This window comes from Tiliqua scincoides, chromosome 5 (genome assembly GCF_035046505.1).
Source record: "Tiliqua scincoides isolate rTilSci1 chromosome 5, rTilSci1.hap2, whole genome shotgun sequence".
NCBI classification, from domain to species: Eukaryota; Metazoa; Chordata; class Lepidosauria; order Squamata; family Scincidae; genus Tiliqua; species Tiliqua scincoides.
The window spans coordinates 121,228,977-121,241,470 of record NC_089825.1 but is presented as its reverse complement, the minus strand read 5'-3'; the positions used below and the strand labels follow the sequence as shown (position 1 = coordinate 121,241,470).

General features: G+C 46.2%; 1 protein-coding gene across 1 annotated transcript; it reads left to right on the top strand.

The window, feature by feature from the left end:
- The first annotated feature begins 1,148 nt into the window (after positions 1–1,148).
- On the top strand, positions 1,149–11,908 carry MYADM (myeloid associated differentiation marker). The gene is made up of 2 exons (XM_066627956.1): positions 1,149–1,263; positions 8,615–11,908. The coding sequence occupies exon 2, from the start codon at positions 8,626–8,628 to the stop codon at positions 9,520–9,522; it is 897 nt and encodes a 298-aa protein (XP_066484053.1). The 5' UTR covers positions 1,149–1,263; positions 8,615–8,625; the 3' UTR covers positions 9,523–11,908.
- Positions 11,909–12,494: the final 586 nt, after the last annotated feature.

Genomic DNA, 12,494 nt, shown 5'->3' with positions numbered 1-12,494 from the left:
ATGTGTGGAGTGAAGAAGCAAAAGGACATATATTTGTTCTGCCTAGGAATACCTGAATTTGAAGTCAGTCACAGAAATGAATTGGCACAAGGTACAGACTAGCACTGGTATGAGTACATTTCCCCTCTTCCTTGACACAACCTGCAGAATTGGTTGACACAAGATGTGGTGAGTGCTATTGGCTGAGATGCTTAAAGAGAAATTAAATAAATCCACGGAGGAGCAGCCTATCACCAAACATGGGCTATGACAGCTAATGGAGCCTCCTTGGTTGGAGGCAGTGTATCTCTAAATTCCAGTTGGTGGAGGAGCAACAACCTCATGCTCTACTTGTAGACTCCCTGAGAGTATCTGGTCATTGTAGGAAATAACATGCTCTGTCGTGGCTGGTCTTATGACCGTAATAAAGTTCTACTACTTCTACTGATGCAGCAGCCCCCTTTAAGCTTTTTATGCCTCTTAACAACAGACTTGAATGGAGAAATGTAGCATGGAAAGATTTTCCAATCCATTTATCTTCAAGGTAGCTGAACTGGTTCAAAACTTACTAAAATGCTGTATGTTGGACTGGTGTTTTAACCAGTTTCTGCCACAAGAGTGGGTGATTGTCCTTGGCTTTGGGCCTGATGTACACATGCAGTAGAATGTGAAGCTGACCTAACGGGCTGCACTTGTTTAAAAACTCCCTGCAAGCAGAAAACGTGCACCACAGGCAAAAAAAGAGCTGATCTTCAACCTTTCTCCCTGATATCTAGCTTTCTGTTTGCAAGGAGTTTTACCACCACCCTGCTCCTAACCTGAAGTGGTTAAGTTTGCAAGGATTAAACTAATTCAGGGCAGAAAATGCCTATTGGGAAAGTCAAACGGATCCTCCAAGTGCAGAGATAGTATACCACTGGGTGGGAGAGGCTTTTTTGCCACTATGGGTGACGGTGCTGAGCCAAGTGAAATTTTGATCTGATACAGGAAGCCTGGGGGGTTGCAGGACACGTCTGTTATGCTTCTGGCTCCCAGCAACAGTCACAACAAAGTCCCACTCAGTTCTCGGTTTCCTCCTCCTCCACCTCGCCCTCTCCACCCCCATCCCAGCCCTTTTCTCCTCCTCCCCTGCAAATGTCTCCCTCCCTCCCTCCCGCCTGCCCCACCCTGCTCCCCTCCCGCCTGGTCGCTTCTCTAGATCAGAGCATCTTCACCTCGCCTCGGGGCCCCATCGGAGCTGTCTGCCTGCCGTGCACCACTTTCCTGCAGGCGTCCTCCTTGCAAGTAAGTCTACAAGTGAGAACCAGCACCCGGTTGCAACGAGGATCCTGAGGATGAAGTGGTTAAAGGAGCCAGAACTCCTGGGTTCTCCGGGGGGAGAGGAAAGGGTTAAAATGCAGAGTGGGGAGCTAAGGTGGGCTCTAGTGGATTAAAAGAGAGGGGAGGACCCCCCCGTCCTGCGTTCCCTGGGGAGTGCGTACCTCTGCGTTCCCCTGGGCTGGGGTTCAGGACGCGGCAATAAGGAGGGGTGGGTGTGATGGTCTGTCCGTAGGGCACGAGGTTTGGGATTCCATAGCTGGGGGGCGATGGTGATAAAGAGGATGGATTGCATTCCAGTCCCTCAAGGGAATTTGGGAGAAGGGTGTGCCCCCTCTTTAGGGTGTGTGTGGGGGAGAGAGAGCTTTGCTACACTGCTCTTTTAGACTGCCACACCCCCCATGATAATTTGTTGCTTGTTCAATGTGTGATTAAAACTAAACGATGCAGATCCTATTCAATTAACTTTTCAGGGATAGTCATACAGGGCTTTAGAACTTCCTGGGGTTTAATCGGGTTTGTTTTCTCCTCCCCTGCCTTTTTCTTAAAGTTTGGAGACAGCCTGAATGCCTTGGGAACGTAATATTGGCTGCGCCATGTGCGGATGGTATGTGCGGGCGTGTATCTGTAACAGGGCGTGTTATGGAGAGCGCCTGCAAGCAAATATAAGCCACAAGGACTTTAAAGTGTCGTTAGGATCTGAACGTGCACCTCTGAATGCACTTAATAGGGGGCAAACCCTACTGAAACCTGTGGAATTTACTTCTGAGTAAACATACATAATTGTGCTTTAAGCTACTTGTTGTGGCATAAGCTTTAGTGGATTAGAGAGTCCACTTCATTGGACAAAGTGGGATTAAGTGAAGGCTTGTGTTGCAACAGATCTCTTAGTGTCACACAACCCACAAGGCTTTTGGTCTGTTGCAAGTACAGTGTCTGCCTCTTCTGAAACTTGCACAGGAAAGCCTGCAGAGAGAGGCTGCAATCCTCTGTGCTCCTGCTGGGGGGGGTGGGGAATAAGCCCCTTCCATTGCAGTGGGACTTAACCTCTGTGTAAACCAGCATCCTATTAAAGTGTACAGCTCCTGGGGTGTGGCTCTTGCAGGCCACAGCAGCATTTGCACCTAGCAAGATGGAAATTGCGTTTAACAGTGTGTTGCGCATGTAACAGTGTGCATGTAAGAAGCAGGATGGCTGGTTTCTGGAGAGGATCAAGTTTGCAAATGGATGTGTGTATGTAATGTAATGATGGGCATTTGTGATCATAAACTGCATGCTATGCTTGGAAGCCATGCTTTTGAGAGTGTGATATGGCATTGTTAAACATTTGTGATGTGGTGGAAAGCTCAGTGGGTTGGCATGTATGCATGAGCTTTTTTTTTTAACAGGGCAGATGCTTAATGGAAGAAAACGGCATGCATAAGAAAGTGTTTGCTAATTTCTCTGGAATTAGATCTCCTCACTGTATTGTAGTCACCTCCCAACCTGAATTTCTGGCAGGCTTGATTTAAGAGCTCATGAATACTGTTACTCATTTGTGACATTCTGATAACCTGAAAAGGGCACACAGACACTTCCCTCTTTCCAATTTAGAAAGTCTTCCCTGGTTCCCTGGAGGTTATTCTTTATCTGCTATAGGTGACTAGGGAAGCAGTTATGTGAAGGCCAGGACCTTCAACCTAATTGGACACTGAGGGCACAATCCTAACCAGGTCTACTCAGAAGTAAATCTTATTTTGTTCTATGGGGCTTACTCTCAGGAAAGTGTGGTTAGGATTGCAGCCTTAGTTATTTAGCTCATCTCACCAAACTAGGGGCACTCAAGGCAGCTTACAAAAAACACAAATAATAGAAACAATATATAGATACAGTGGACCTCAACAGGTGGGAAACCCTGGCCTCTGAGCGGCCCGCTTGGAGGCAGGCTGTGCAGCATGGCCTTTCCCAGTTTGAAGAGACACTTGGCCAACAGTCTGAGGCTAAGAGGCAAAGAAGGAAGGCCCATAGCCAGGGAGACAGACCAGGGACACACTACACTTGCACTCAGTGTGGAAGGGATTGTCACTCCCGAATTGGCCTTTTCAGCCACACTAGACGCTGTGCCAGAACCACCATCCAGACCATAGTCTTCCGAGACTGAAGGTTGCCAACTAACGATAGATACAGATAAAAATCATGTAGCAACCATACACACCACAATCTGATAAGATCAACAGTGCTTAAGAGTTGTTTCCTGTAAGATAGGATTATGGCATAAGTCTTACAGAGCACAGTGGGCTTTCTTCTGAATAAAACAGATGACACTGTTTTCAAGCACCTCTAGCAATGCTATACAACCCCATTGAAGAGGGCAAGCAACAGCAAAAAGCCTGGTCTGAAAGGACTTGAAAGGCAGCCTAAAACAAATGTCAGTAAACTGAACAACTTGAATGGGCAAAGAAGTGTTTCAAAGAAATGTCCCCAAAGTATTCAGCTCTACTACATGCTCTTTGCACCATTATTACAGTATTTATAGAGAAGCCACTAATGCACAAGGCATCTGAGCTTCAGTCTAAACAGAGGGAGGAAAGGGGATGGAGGCAGGGGTAATAAACTGATTAGGCCCAGGGATTTTGCAACAAGCTTGCTACAAAATTAACCCTTCCTCTTCCAGTTGAAGAGAACAATCCCTTCTTCCTAGCTAGTGTCATGATTTGCAAATCCAGATACTGTGTTCTTTGGAAGTTTATGGGATAAATGTTTCGAATATTTCAAGACTGTTAATATGCAAAAAAAGAGTGAACCCATAAAGGAGAAACCTTCATGTCCTGAACCTCCTCTAATTCTACAAACACCTTTCTTGGGAGCCCCAGAACCCCATTTCCCTGGTTGATTGCCCCCTCATACTCTGAGGCTTGTGATTTTATTATTATTTTTAATGAAATGTGGAGCCATATCCCAATCTTTTTTTGGATGGGGGAACACCACCTTTCCCAAGAGTTCTGTCTCATGGTGTTTGAAGCCGGGGTGTTAACTTCAGCCCTGCATCCACTTGCCTCCGAAGCTGCCTAGCAGGCCTCTCTGTGCCCTGGGCGTTTCCGCCTCTATGCACTGAAAGTTTCTTGCTGTAACAGATGACATTTCTCTGAATGTTTCCTTGCTCATGTTCTGGGTCACCAGGGAAGCTATGTTTTCAAGATTATTTGACCTAGGCAGGATTGTTTACCCATCATCAAGCATTAATTGTTATTTCTTCCCCCCCATCACCCAATGCTATACATAATAATATTTCAGTATTTTATTTCAGCCATGAATCCACTAGGTGGCCTTTAGCAAGCCACTTACAGTACAGTTCTCTTAACCTCCATTCTTCCTTTGCGATATGTGAATAATCAGTGCCAAGTTTCGGTGTGGCTTGGGGCAAAGCTTGGCCTTATGCCCAGCTGCCCAATGGCTACTATTGCCAGTGGATCCTGGAGTCAGGTTGCTTGGCTGGGCTCCTGACATCATGCCCTGGAAATAATATTGATTGACCATATGCGGCTGTTTGTGTTAAGATTTCTGTGATGACATAAGAAGTCCTTTGAAAAAACTCCCCATTTTGGCCCCCCTCCCCACATAAATAGTTCAAAAGCTGGAGCAGTGCTTTAAATTAAGTACAGCTTTTATTGTTAGGAGAACATTTTGGGGTGCATGCCAAGAATAATTTTGACTCTGTTATTCCCAACACACCTTAGGTTAGGATTGGAAAGAGTCCTTCACCCAGGCCCACTTCACACATATAGCAGAACTGAGTAACAGTACTTTTCCTGGAATACTTTTGCTTCAGGCTGCATGTGGTGGGATTAAATGTTGACTGCTACCTCCTGAAAGACCAGCACAGAAAAGCAGCATTCCAGGCTAGGCCTTTCCTCTGACTTACTAGGTTTTTATATGCGAGGGGTCTTTGGCAGGGGAGTGTGCAGGCACACAGCTCCTCCCCTGCAGCCTGAACTGGGCTGTCCAGTAGGAGTTGCTGGGTTCTGCTGAATGTATTGGGCTTGTGAATTGTGGCTGGGTGACTTTGTTGATTCTCCTGTTGGGGACTTTCCCCCTTTGGACCTCCAAGAACTGCCCATGTCATGTCCTGGCTGCTCATTTTTGTGTTCTGACCTGTAAAACTGCCTTGATGACCTCTTTGCACTTGCACAATTGCCATGGTGCAATAATAGGCAGAGAATGGCCAGCTCACGGGAGCCTTGCGGTTTGTTCTGGGTATGTTTTGAAGTGCAACACCACCTCCCTCGTTTTTCATTATTAATCTATCCCTTTCCACAGTCCCTGCCTTTATCCTTCCTCCAACTGCCTCTTTTTTTTTCTTTTTCTCCCTGAGCATTATGGCAAGGTGGTGATGAGGGCCAGCTTGCAGGACTTGAGAGGGACTGGCTTCCAAGTTGTAGCTCTTGGGCTGGACTCTTGGATTCTGTCAGTGAGGAAACAGGTCTCATGGTGGAGAGAGAGAAGAGGAAGGGAGCTGCAGCTCTTTGGGAGGTGATGCGGAAGGGAGACAGTGTGCTTGGCTGCAAGCCCAGGAGAAGTGTGTTCATTTTTTCCCCCCAGCTCAGAAGTGAAGCATGATTGAAACCAAATGTCCATTCCTGGGTAAAGAGGGATTTTCTCCTGGCCTTATATGGATAATGTGCAGCCAGCTCCCCCCTCTCCCAAGTGCAGCTCTCTGCCACTCCCAGCCTGCTCTGCCTCTCTCCCCACTGGCCCAGCCTCGCCCCTGCAGGAAATCCAGATGAGGAAGTGTCTTCCAGCAGTAAGGGCTGAACTCTGTTTTGCCTCTGTCCGCCAGCATCCAGCTTCTCTTCTGCACCCTCATTCAAGGCATCACAGAGACCCTTTCTAGTCCCTGTCCCCTTGCCCAGGAACTCCCATCTGCTCACCCAACACACCATAACTGGCAACAGCTGTACTTTGGTTTTGTACATGGTAGTCTTGTTGTGGTTGGGTGTGTGGGTGCATGTGTGACATGGCAGGAGTGGGTTAAACCTCTAGCACAGAAAGAAAACAACTGCATAGATTGGTCTGTTTGCAATGTGTTTTGCTATATCATCCCTATTCATATTTTTAAAAAAATTGTTCCCCTTAAAACCTCATGTCAATAGCCTACTGTGGCTTGTTTTCATCTAGTTAAAACACTGAACTTTTATTTCTTCCTAAAATGTAAGAGATGTTTCTACAAACCCCTCCATGACTATCCTTGGGGCCAAGCTGCACATACCCTGTAGTGACAAGCGTGTGCTTGTTTCCTCCCAATAGCTGAGGGAGGTTCTAAATCAAGACCCCAGGGTACATGGGTATGTGTGGATAATTCCCCTCTTGCCCCTGTTGAGGTTCTAATCAAGATTGGCCCCTTTCCTAATTTACAGCTGTTGGGGCGGGGCAATTGCATGCAGTTGTGATGGGTAGCTTGCCCCTTAATATATGGAGAGAGGAAATGGAGGTGTTCTTCCTGTTCCCAGTCTGTCATCCATAGATGCAGTAGACTGTCTGAAGTGGGAGAGGTATGTGCTTACAGTGGTATCGTCACAGTGCTCCTTTGCCCATCTTCTGCTGAACATTGATGTTGGGGTTGGGTGTGGGAGTGCCCCAATGTCAGGGGCTGAGCTGGTGGGTGCAGTCCTGCTTCCCCCTTCTTGTTGAGTGTGACTGAAATGACAGTGTAGATCAAAATCTACATGACAACACCCCCCCCCCCCACACACACACACATTTGTCAGTTAACTAACCTCAGGAGTTCCAATCATTAATCTCTAGCCATCTCAATGCATGGTCAGTGTAACTTAGTCAAGTTTGGTTATTCCTTGTTGGGTTATTCCCTGACTCGGATCGTGACTCTTGTTTTATTCTGGTGAGGGGAATAACACCTCTTGCAGTAACCACCTCTTCCTTCATGGCCAGTGCAAAGAGGTGGCCCTCCAAGACCTGAGCTTCAGGCTGCAAATCTGTGATCCACAACCCTATAGGCCACAAATGCAAGTCAGAGCATAGCCTGAGGCAAAGATAGCCCTGCCATGAACCTAATGTATGAACCAGGCCTGGGAGTTCATTAGCAGGTTGTAAGCAGTGGAGGGCTCAAAGGAGTGGTGAAGAGGGAAAGATGGGTCAGAAGTGACCCCCCCAAAAACAAGTTTGTAGTTTAGTAAAGAACGATTAGTAAAGAACCAGTGTGTGGCAGGATCTAAGAACACGGAACTGTGATAGTGATTTTGTTGTCGGTTGCAGCTTTTTGCTTGTAAGCGACTTTAATTATATGTTGTACAAAAAGGGCAGGAAAAGAATCTGAGACATTAAACAGTAAGACTAAAATGTCACTGATGTCGACCTCACGCACATCATGACCCCAGTTCCTAGTATTATGAGAGAGGGACAACACTATTGACAAATTCATGCGCATCTCTTTGTTTCACAGATTGGGTAACACACTGAGATATTTATCTGTTTATTACATTTTCCTTATTGCCCTTATCTAGAAAGCCCATGGCAATACAGTATGTGTGGTTGTCCTGACCCTTTCTTAATTTTGCTCCCTCAGCAGTCCTGTGAGATGGGGTAGGCCAAGAGCTGAGGTGGACTTCATAGCTTACTGGGGACTTGAACCTTGGTCTCCTCTGACCTAGGGCCCAATCCTGAACCATGCGCACTGGCTCAACCACTGGGGTGCACTGTTGCAAACATGCCATAAGGCATGTTTGTAAGCCCTTAGTGCAGGCCCAGTGCCAGAGATGTGTTGGACCAGCTCCAGCACTGGGCCCACGTTCCGCCACCCTGCCTGGTGGTGGAAAGGTGAGTGGGGGGAGGCAGGGAGGAGATGTTCCGGGGTGGGGAAAGACAAGGGGAAGGTGGCTGAAGAGTGGGAAGGAGGTGTGGTGGGGGGAGTGGGGCTGGAGGAGGGTGGGACTGGTAGAGCTCAACGCGGCCCGACACGGAACACTCTGATTCTGTGGCAGCTCCAAAGCTGCCGTAGAATTGAGTAGCCCCATTGCAGGGCTGCTTCCCTTACTCGGGGGAAGGGGACAACAGTCCCCTTGAGGAGCTACCATGGGCTGCCTGGTTGTGTGCCGGATACCACGGCAGTCCTGCATGCCAGGTAGCTCAGTATTGGGCTGCTAGTCCAGTAACTGCAGCACCGCACTGACTTTCAAAGAAATGCCAGCTTCTAAAGCGTTGGTATTGTGGCTGAGTTGAGATTTGAACCTATATTTTCCAGAACGAAGTTCAACATTCTCTCTACCAGGCCACATGCTTCTCGGTCTCAATGTCTTGCATTATATATCTTCGCTCTTCTCCCTAGGTGTTTCCAGAATGCCGGTAACCCGCTCAAAATCTGTGGGCAACACCAGTGCCCTGACGTCTCATCTGGGCATTATCCGTCTGCTGGAAGCCATTTTCACCTGTGTCGCTTTCAGCTTAGTGGTCCACACAGGTTACTGGCACACTCGTAATGGTGAGTGGTGCATGTTCTCGTGGTGTTTCTGCTTCGCCATCACCATTATCATCTTGTTCGTGGAGTTCTTTGGCTTTCAGCACCGAATGCCTGTGTCCTGGAAAAACTTCCCTATCACATTTGCCATGTTTGCCACCTTGATGTGCCTCTCCGCTTCCATCATCTATCCGGTGTCTTTCATTCAGAATCAAAACCTCTCTAATAAAGAACGTGGATACCGCATTTCTGCCACAGTGTTCTCTTGCCTGGCTTTTGTGGCCTACTCCGTGGAGGTCACCATGACAAAAGCCAAACCAGGAGAAGTCACCGGCTACATGGCCACAGTCCCTGGCCTGCTCAAGGTGGTGGAGACCTTTGTTGCCTGCATCATATTTGTTTTAATCAGCGACCCACCTTCCTACGAAAACCCTGAAGCTGTGCAGTGGTGCATGGCCGTCTACTGCATCTGTTTCATCCTCTCACTGGTGGTCATAATCCTCTGCATTGGAGAATGCACTGGCTGGCTGCCATGTCCGTTCAACAAGTTTCTGAGTGGATACACTCTCTTGGCTGTGCTGATGTACGCGACAGCCACAATCATCTGGCCCATCTTTAAGTTTGACAGTAAACATGGGGGTCAGCCAAGTCGACCAAGTAGGCAACCCTTCAACTCCTGGGACAAGCTTGTTGCCATAGCTGTCCTGACAGCCATCAATCTGCTACTGTACCTTGCTGACTTAGTGTATTCTGCTCGACTGATCTTCATCCAAGGGTAGATAGTTGCTGGTTGCAATGCGCAATGGGGCAAAGAAGGTCAAGAGGGATGGAGGGATGGAAACGGAAAGTGAAGGGAATGATCAATTTCCCCTTCTTTGTCTTCATGTTCCCCTCTCTTTCAGTTCGCTTTACCCTTTCCATTCTTCCTTTCCTTTCCTCTCATTCCCCCACACTTAATCCTTTTCTCTCTTTCACATTCCTTCTTTCCAGCCTTCCCAGGAAGCAGTGCATCGCTTCCTGGTTCCATTTTGTACTCAGAGCTTCTTGTGTGCTTGATCTTTTCCTTGTGACTCTACCTGCTTGCAAAGTCACCCTCATTGTACATTGTCCCCATTTTACATCTCTGTGTTATATGGTGTAGCTCTGAACCCATGACCTTTTGGCTATGACCCGTGCTTTTTGCTATGTATCCTTCCATTTGTTTCCAAACTTTTTCCTATACACTCACAAGAAGTAAGTTTGCTAGGAACTTCAGGATACAGGGTGGAATTGATAATGAAGGTGCATATACCTGTAGGGACAGATGTTCAAGGGGGACTATCCTTGAGTGAAGGAGAACACAGCAGTTCTTACACCCCTGAGACACTTCTCTTTTGAACATACACCTGCCGATATTCTCCTTGTACATCTGTTGTCAAGTTCTTGGATGCTCCTTTGCCCACCACTGCAGTACACTCCTTCAGTGTTTGTGCTTTTCATGTGTCCAGCTCTGTTCTCTGTCCAGATTGTCAGCTTGTTGCAGTTCTGCTTGTTTCCTTGGTGAATGCAGTGGGAAGAGGCTTATAGGTCAGCCATGTGTGTGTTCCAGCAGCCACTAAGAAGTCAGTTCCTTCCAGCACACAGGGGACCTTGGTAGGTTTTGCAAGCAATATCTACTTGCAGGGGAAAAAAGTGAGTTGAGAAAGAACTTCTCTTTAATCAACACATGTGCTTGACAGTTTTAAAAAATCACCTCTTTCATAAGGGCTTCAAAGACAATACATTTTCCTCATGAACTCATTGTTCTTTTGCATGAATTCTATGGGTTTCTGTCCTTTCTCTCTTAAGCCTTCTTCACATATTATCTCTCCCTCCCCCCCCCCCCACAAGCTCTTGTATGCAAAGTTGGTTCCAGGCTTCCCAGTGTGCTAAATGCTGCCCTCCCTTACCTGGTGATGTGCCAACCTCTGCTCTTCCCACTGTGTGGGTTGGAAAAGGAAGAGGGGAGGTTGAGTGTGAAGGAGAGGAGAGTGGTGAGCTAGAAGTCTTGGGCCAGAACTGTGTACAGGATGGTGTGAGGTGTCATGTTGATGAGGAGGTCAGTCTCTACTGAATGTACTTAATCTTGAATGAATGTACTTGTCTGAAAGGTAGATATCCACTTGCGGGTATCTTTGAAACAATGTGCACAGGATTTTTTTTGTGGGTTTCTTAATGGGTTTCCTTAGTCAAGACTGTATTCTGTGATGAAACTGAACATCATTCCAGAATACTCATGTACAGAGGGCAAAAATCTATGCCTGGTGAGTGTTAAGGATAAGGCATTTACTTTTTATACTTCTGGCTGAGAGCTTGGAGGGGGGTGTACTATTTCTAACTGACTCTGGGTGGGCTGTTAATCCTTGCAACACCTTCAGTTTTAAACAGGAGTTCACTCTTCTGCATTCTTGAGTAGCCTCCGGCTGCATTTAGCAAGATCAACAGAAAGTGAAAGTGAAAACCTTTGGGTTTGGAGGCCTTGAAGCCAACAAGATGCCATTTCAATACTGAAAAGCACTGCCTGCTTTGAAACTGCACCTTTGATGATTTATCTAGGGATTAAAAATTCTTGCCAACCAAGTCCTTAAAGGAACCATATAAATATATATGAATTTTGAAATGCAGTATTATTCGTGATCCTGTTTAAATTTTTGTTGGTATCTTCAAACAAAACAAACTTAGCCTGCCAGTGCCTTCCAGGTGCTCATTTTTAATTTTTCTTGCTGTTTTTTGTTTTTTTAAAAGCTGCGAAGTTCAATGAAATGTTGTATGTGTAACTTTGGCCTTTGGGAGGGGGAAGTTGTCTGAAATTCGGGGGGGGGGGAGTATCCAATGTTAAACAACATTGTATCCCTACACGAAAGCCTTAAAGACAACATCATTCTCTCCTCTTCTACTCAGTGCTAAGAGTTTAGTTCTATATATTTTTTGAAAAGGATGAATTTGCAATTTTGTTTTCATAATTTGCCATTCTGTATTTCTAGATGCTGTGCAATGTAGGTTGAAATGTAGGCTCTGCCCCCAACCCGGCACATTCATAATTCTGTCTCATTGTAACCATGGTGCTGTTCTTTGCAAGTGTGTTTGTGTATTTTTATATGCAAATAAATATATATGTATAAAATAAAGGAGCAGTGATACAGTAAACTGTTGTGATTACCTTCCTTTTGTGCCTTCAAAGAAATTTATAAGAACTTCTTAGACCGGTTGCCTAGGTACAAAACTGGACAGGGGTTCTGTGTTTCGAAGGGTTGAGTGAAAAGGGTATTTTATCTGCTGTAGATTCCGTGGAGCTGGAAAAAAATGGCAAAAAATAGTTCAGAATTTACCAGCAGATCTGTGGATGACTTGGTAGTGGACTCACAAGGTTTCTGACACCCAATTGTTTAACAATAGTAACCACTACAAGCCTTTAAAAAAAATGAAACAATTGAAAGGCAGGGAGAAAATCGAGAGTGGATCCAGGATTATGAGCTTGATTCTATTATTGAAACAGATTCCTGGCCAGAGCATGTGTATGAAGGAAGCTTCTTTCTTTTAGTGTATGTCTACATTCACACACCCCACTGTAGCCACAGTTTTGCACCTGGCATCAGTTGGTGGGTCGGGGAGGGGGTATTCTAGTAAAGAAACCAAACTGGATCGTGGAAGCATGACCTTCTTTGCGTCTTTGTGTGTGACATGCTCATCTGTAAAAAAAATTCCTATTCTAAAGGACAAGCATCTCCTTTTG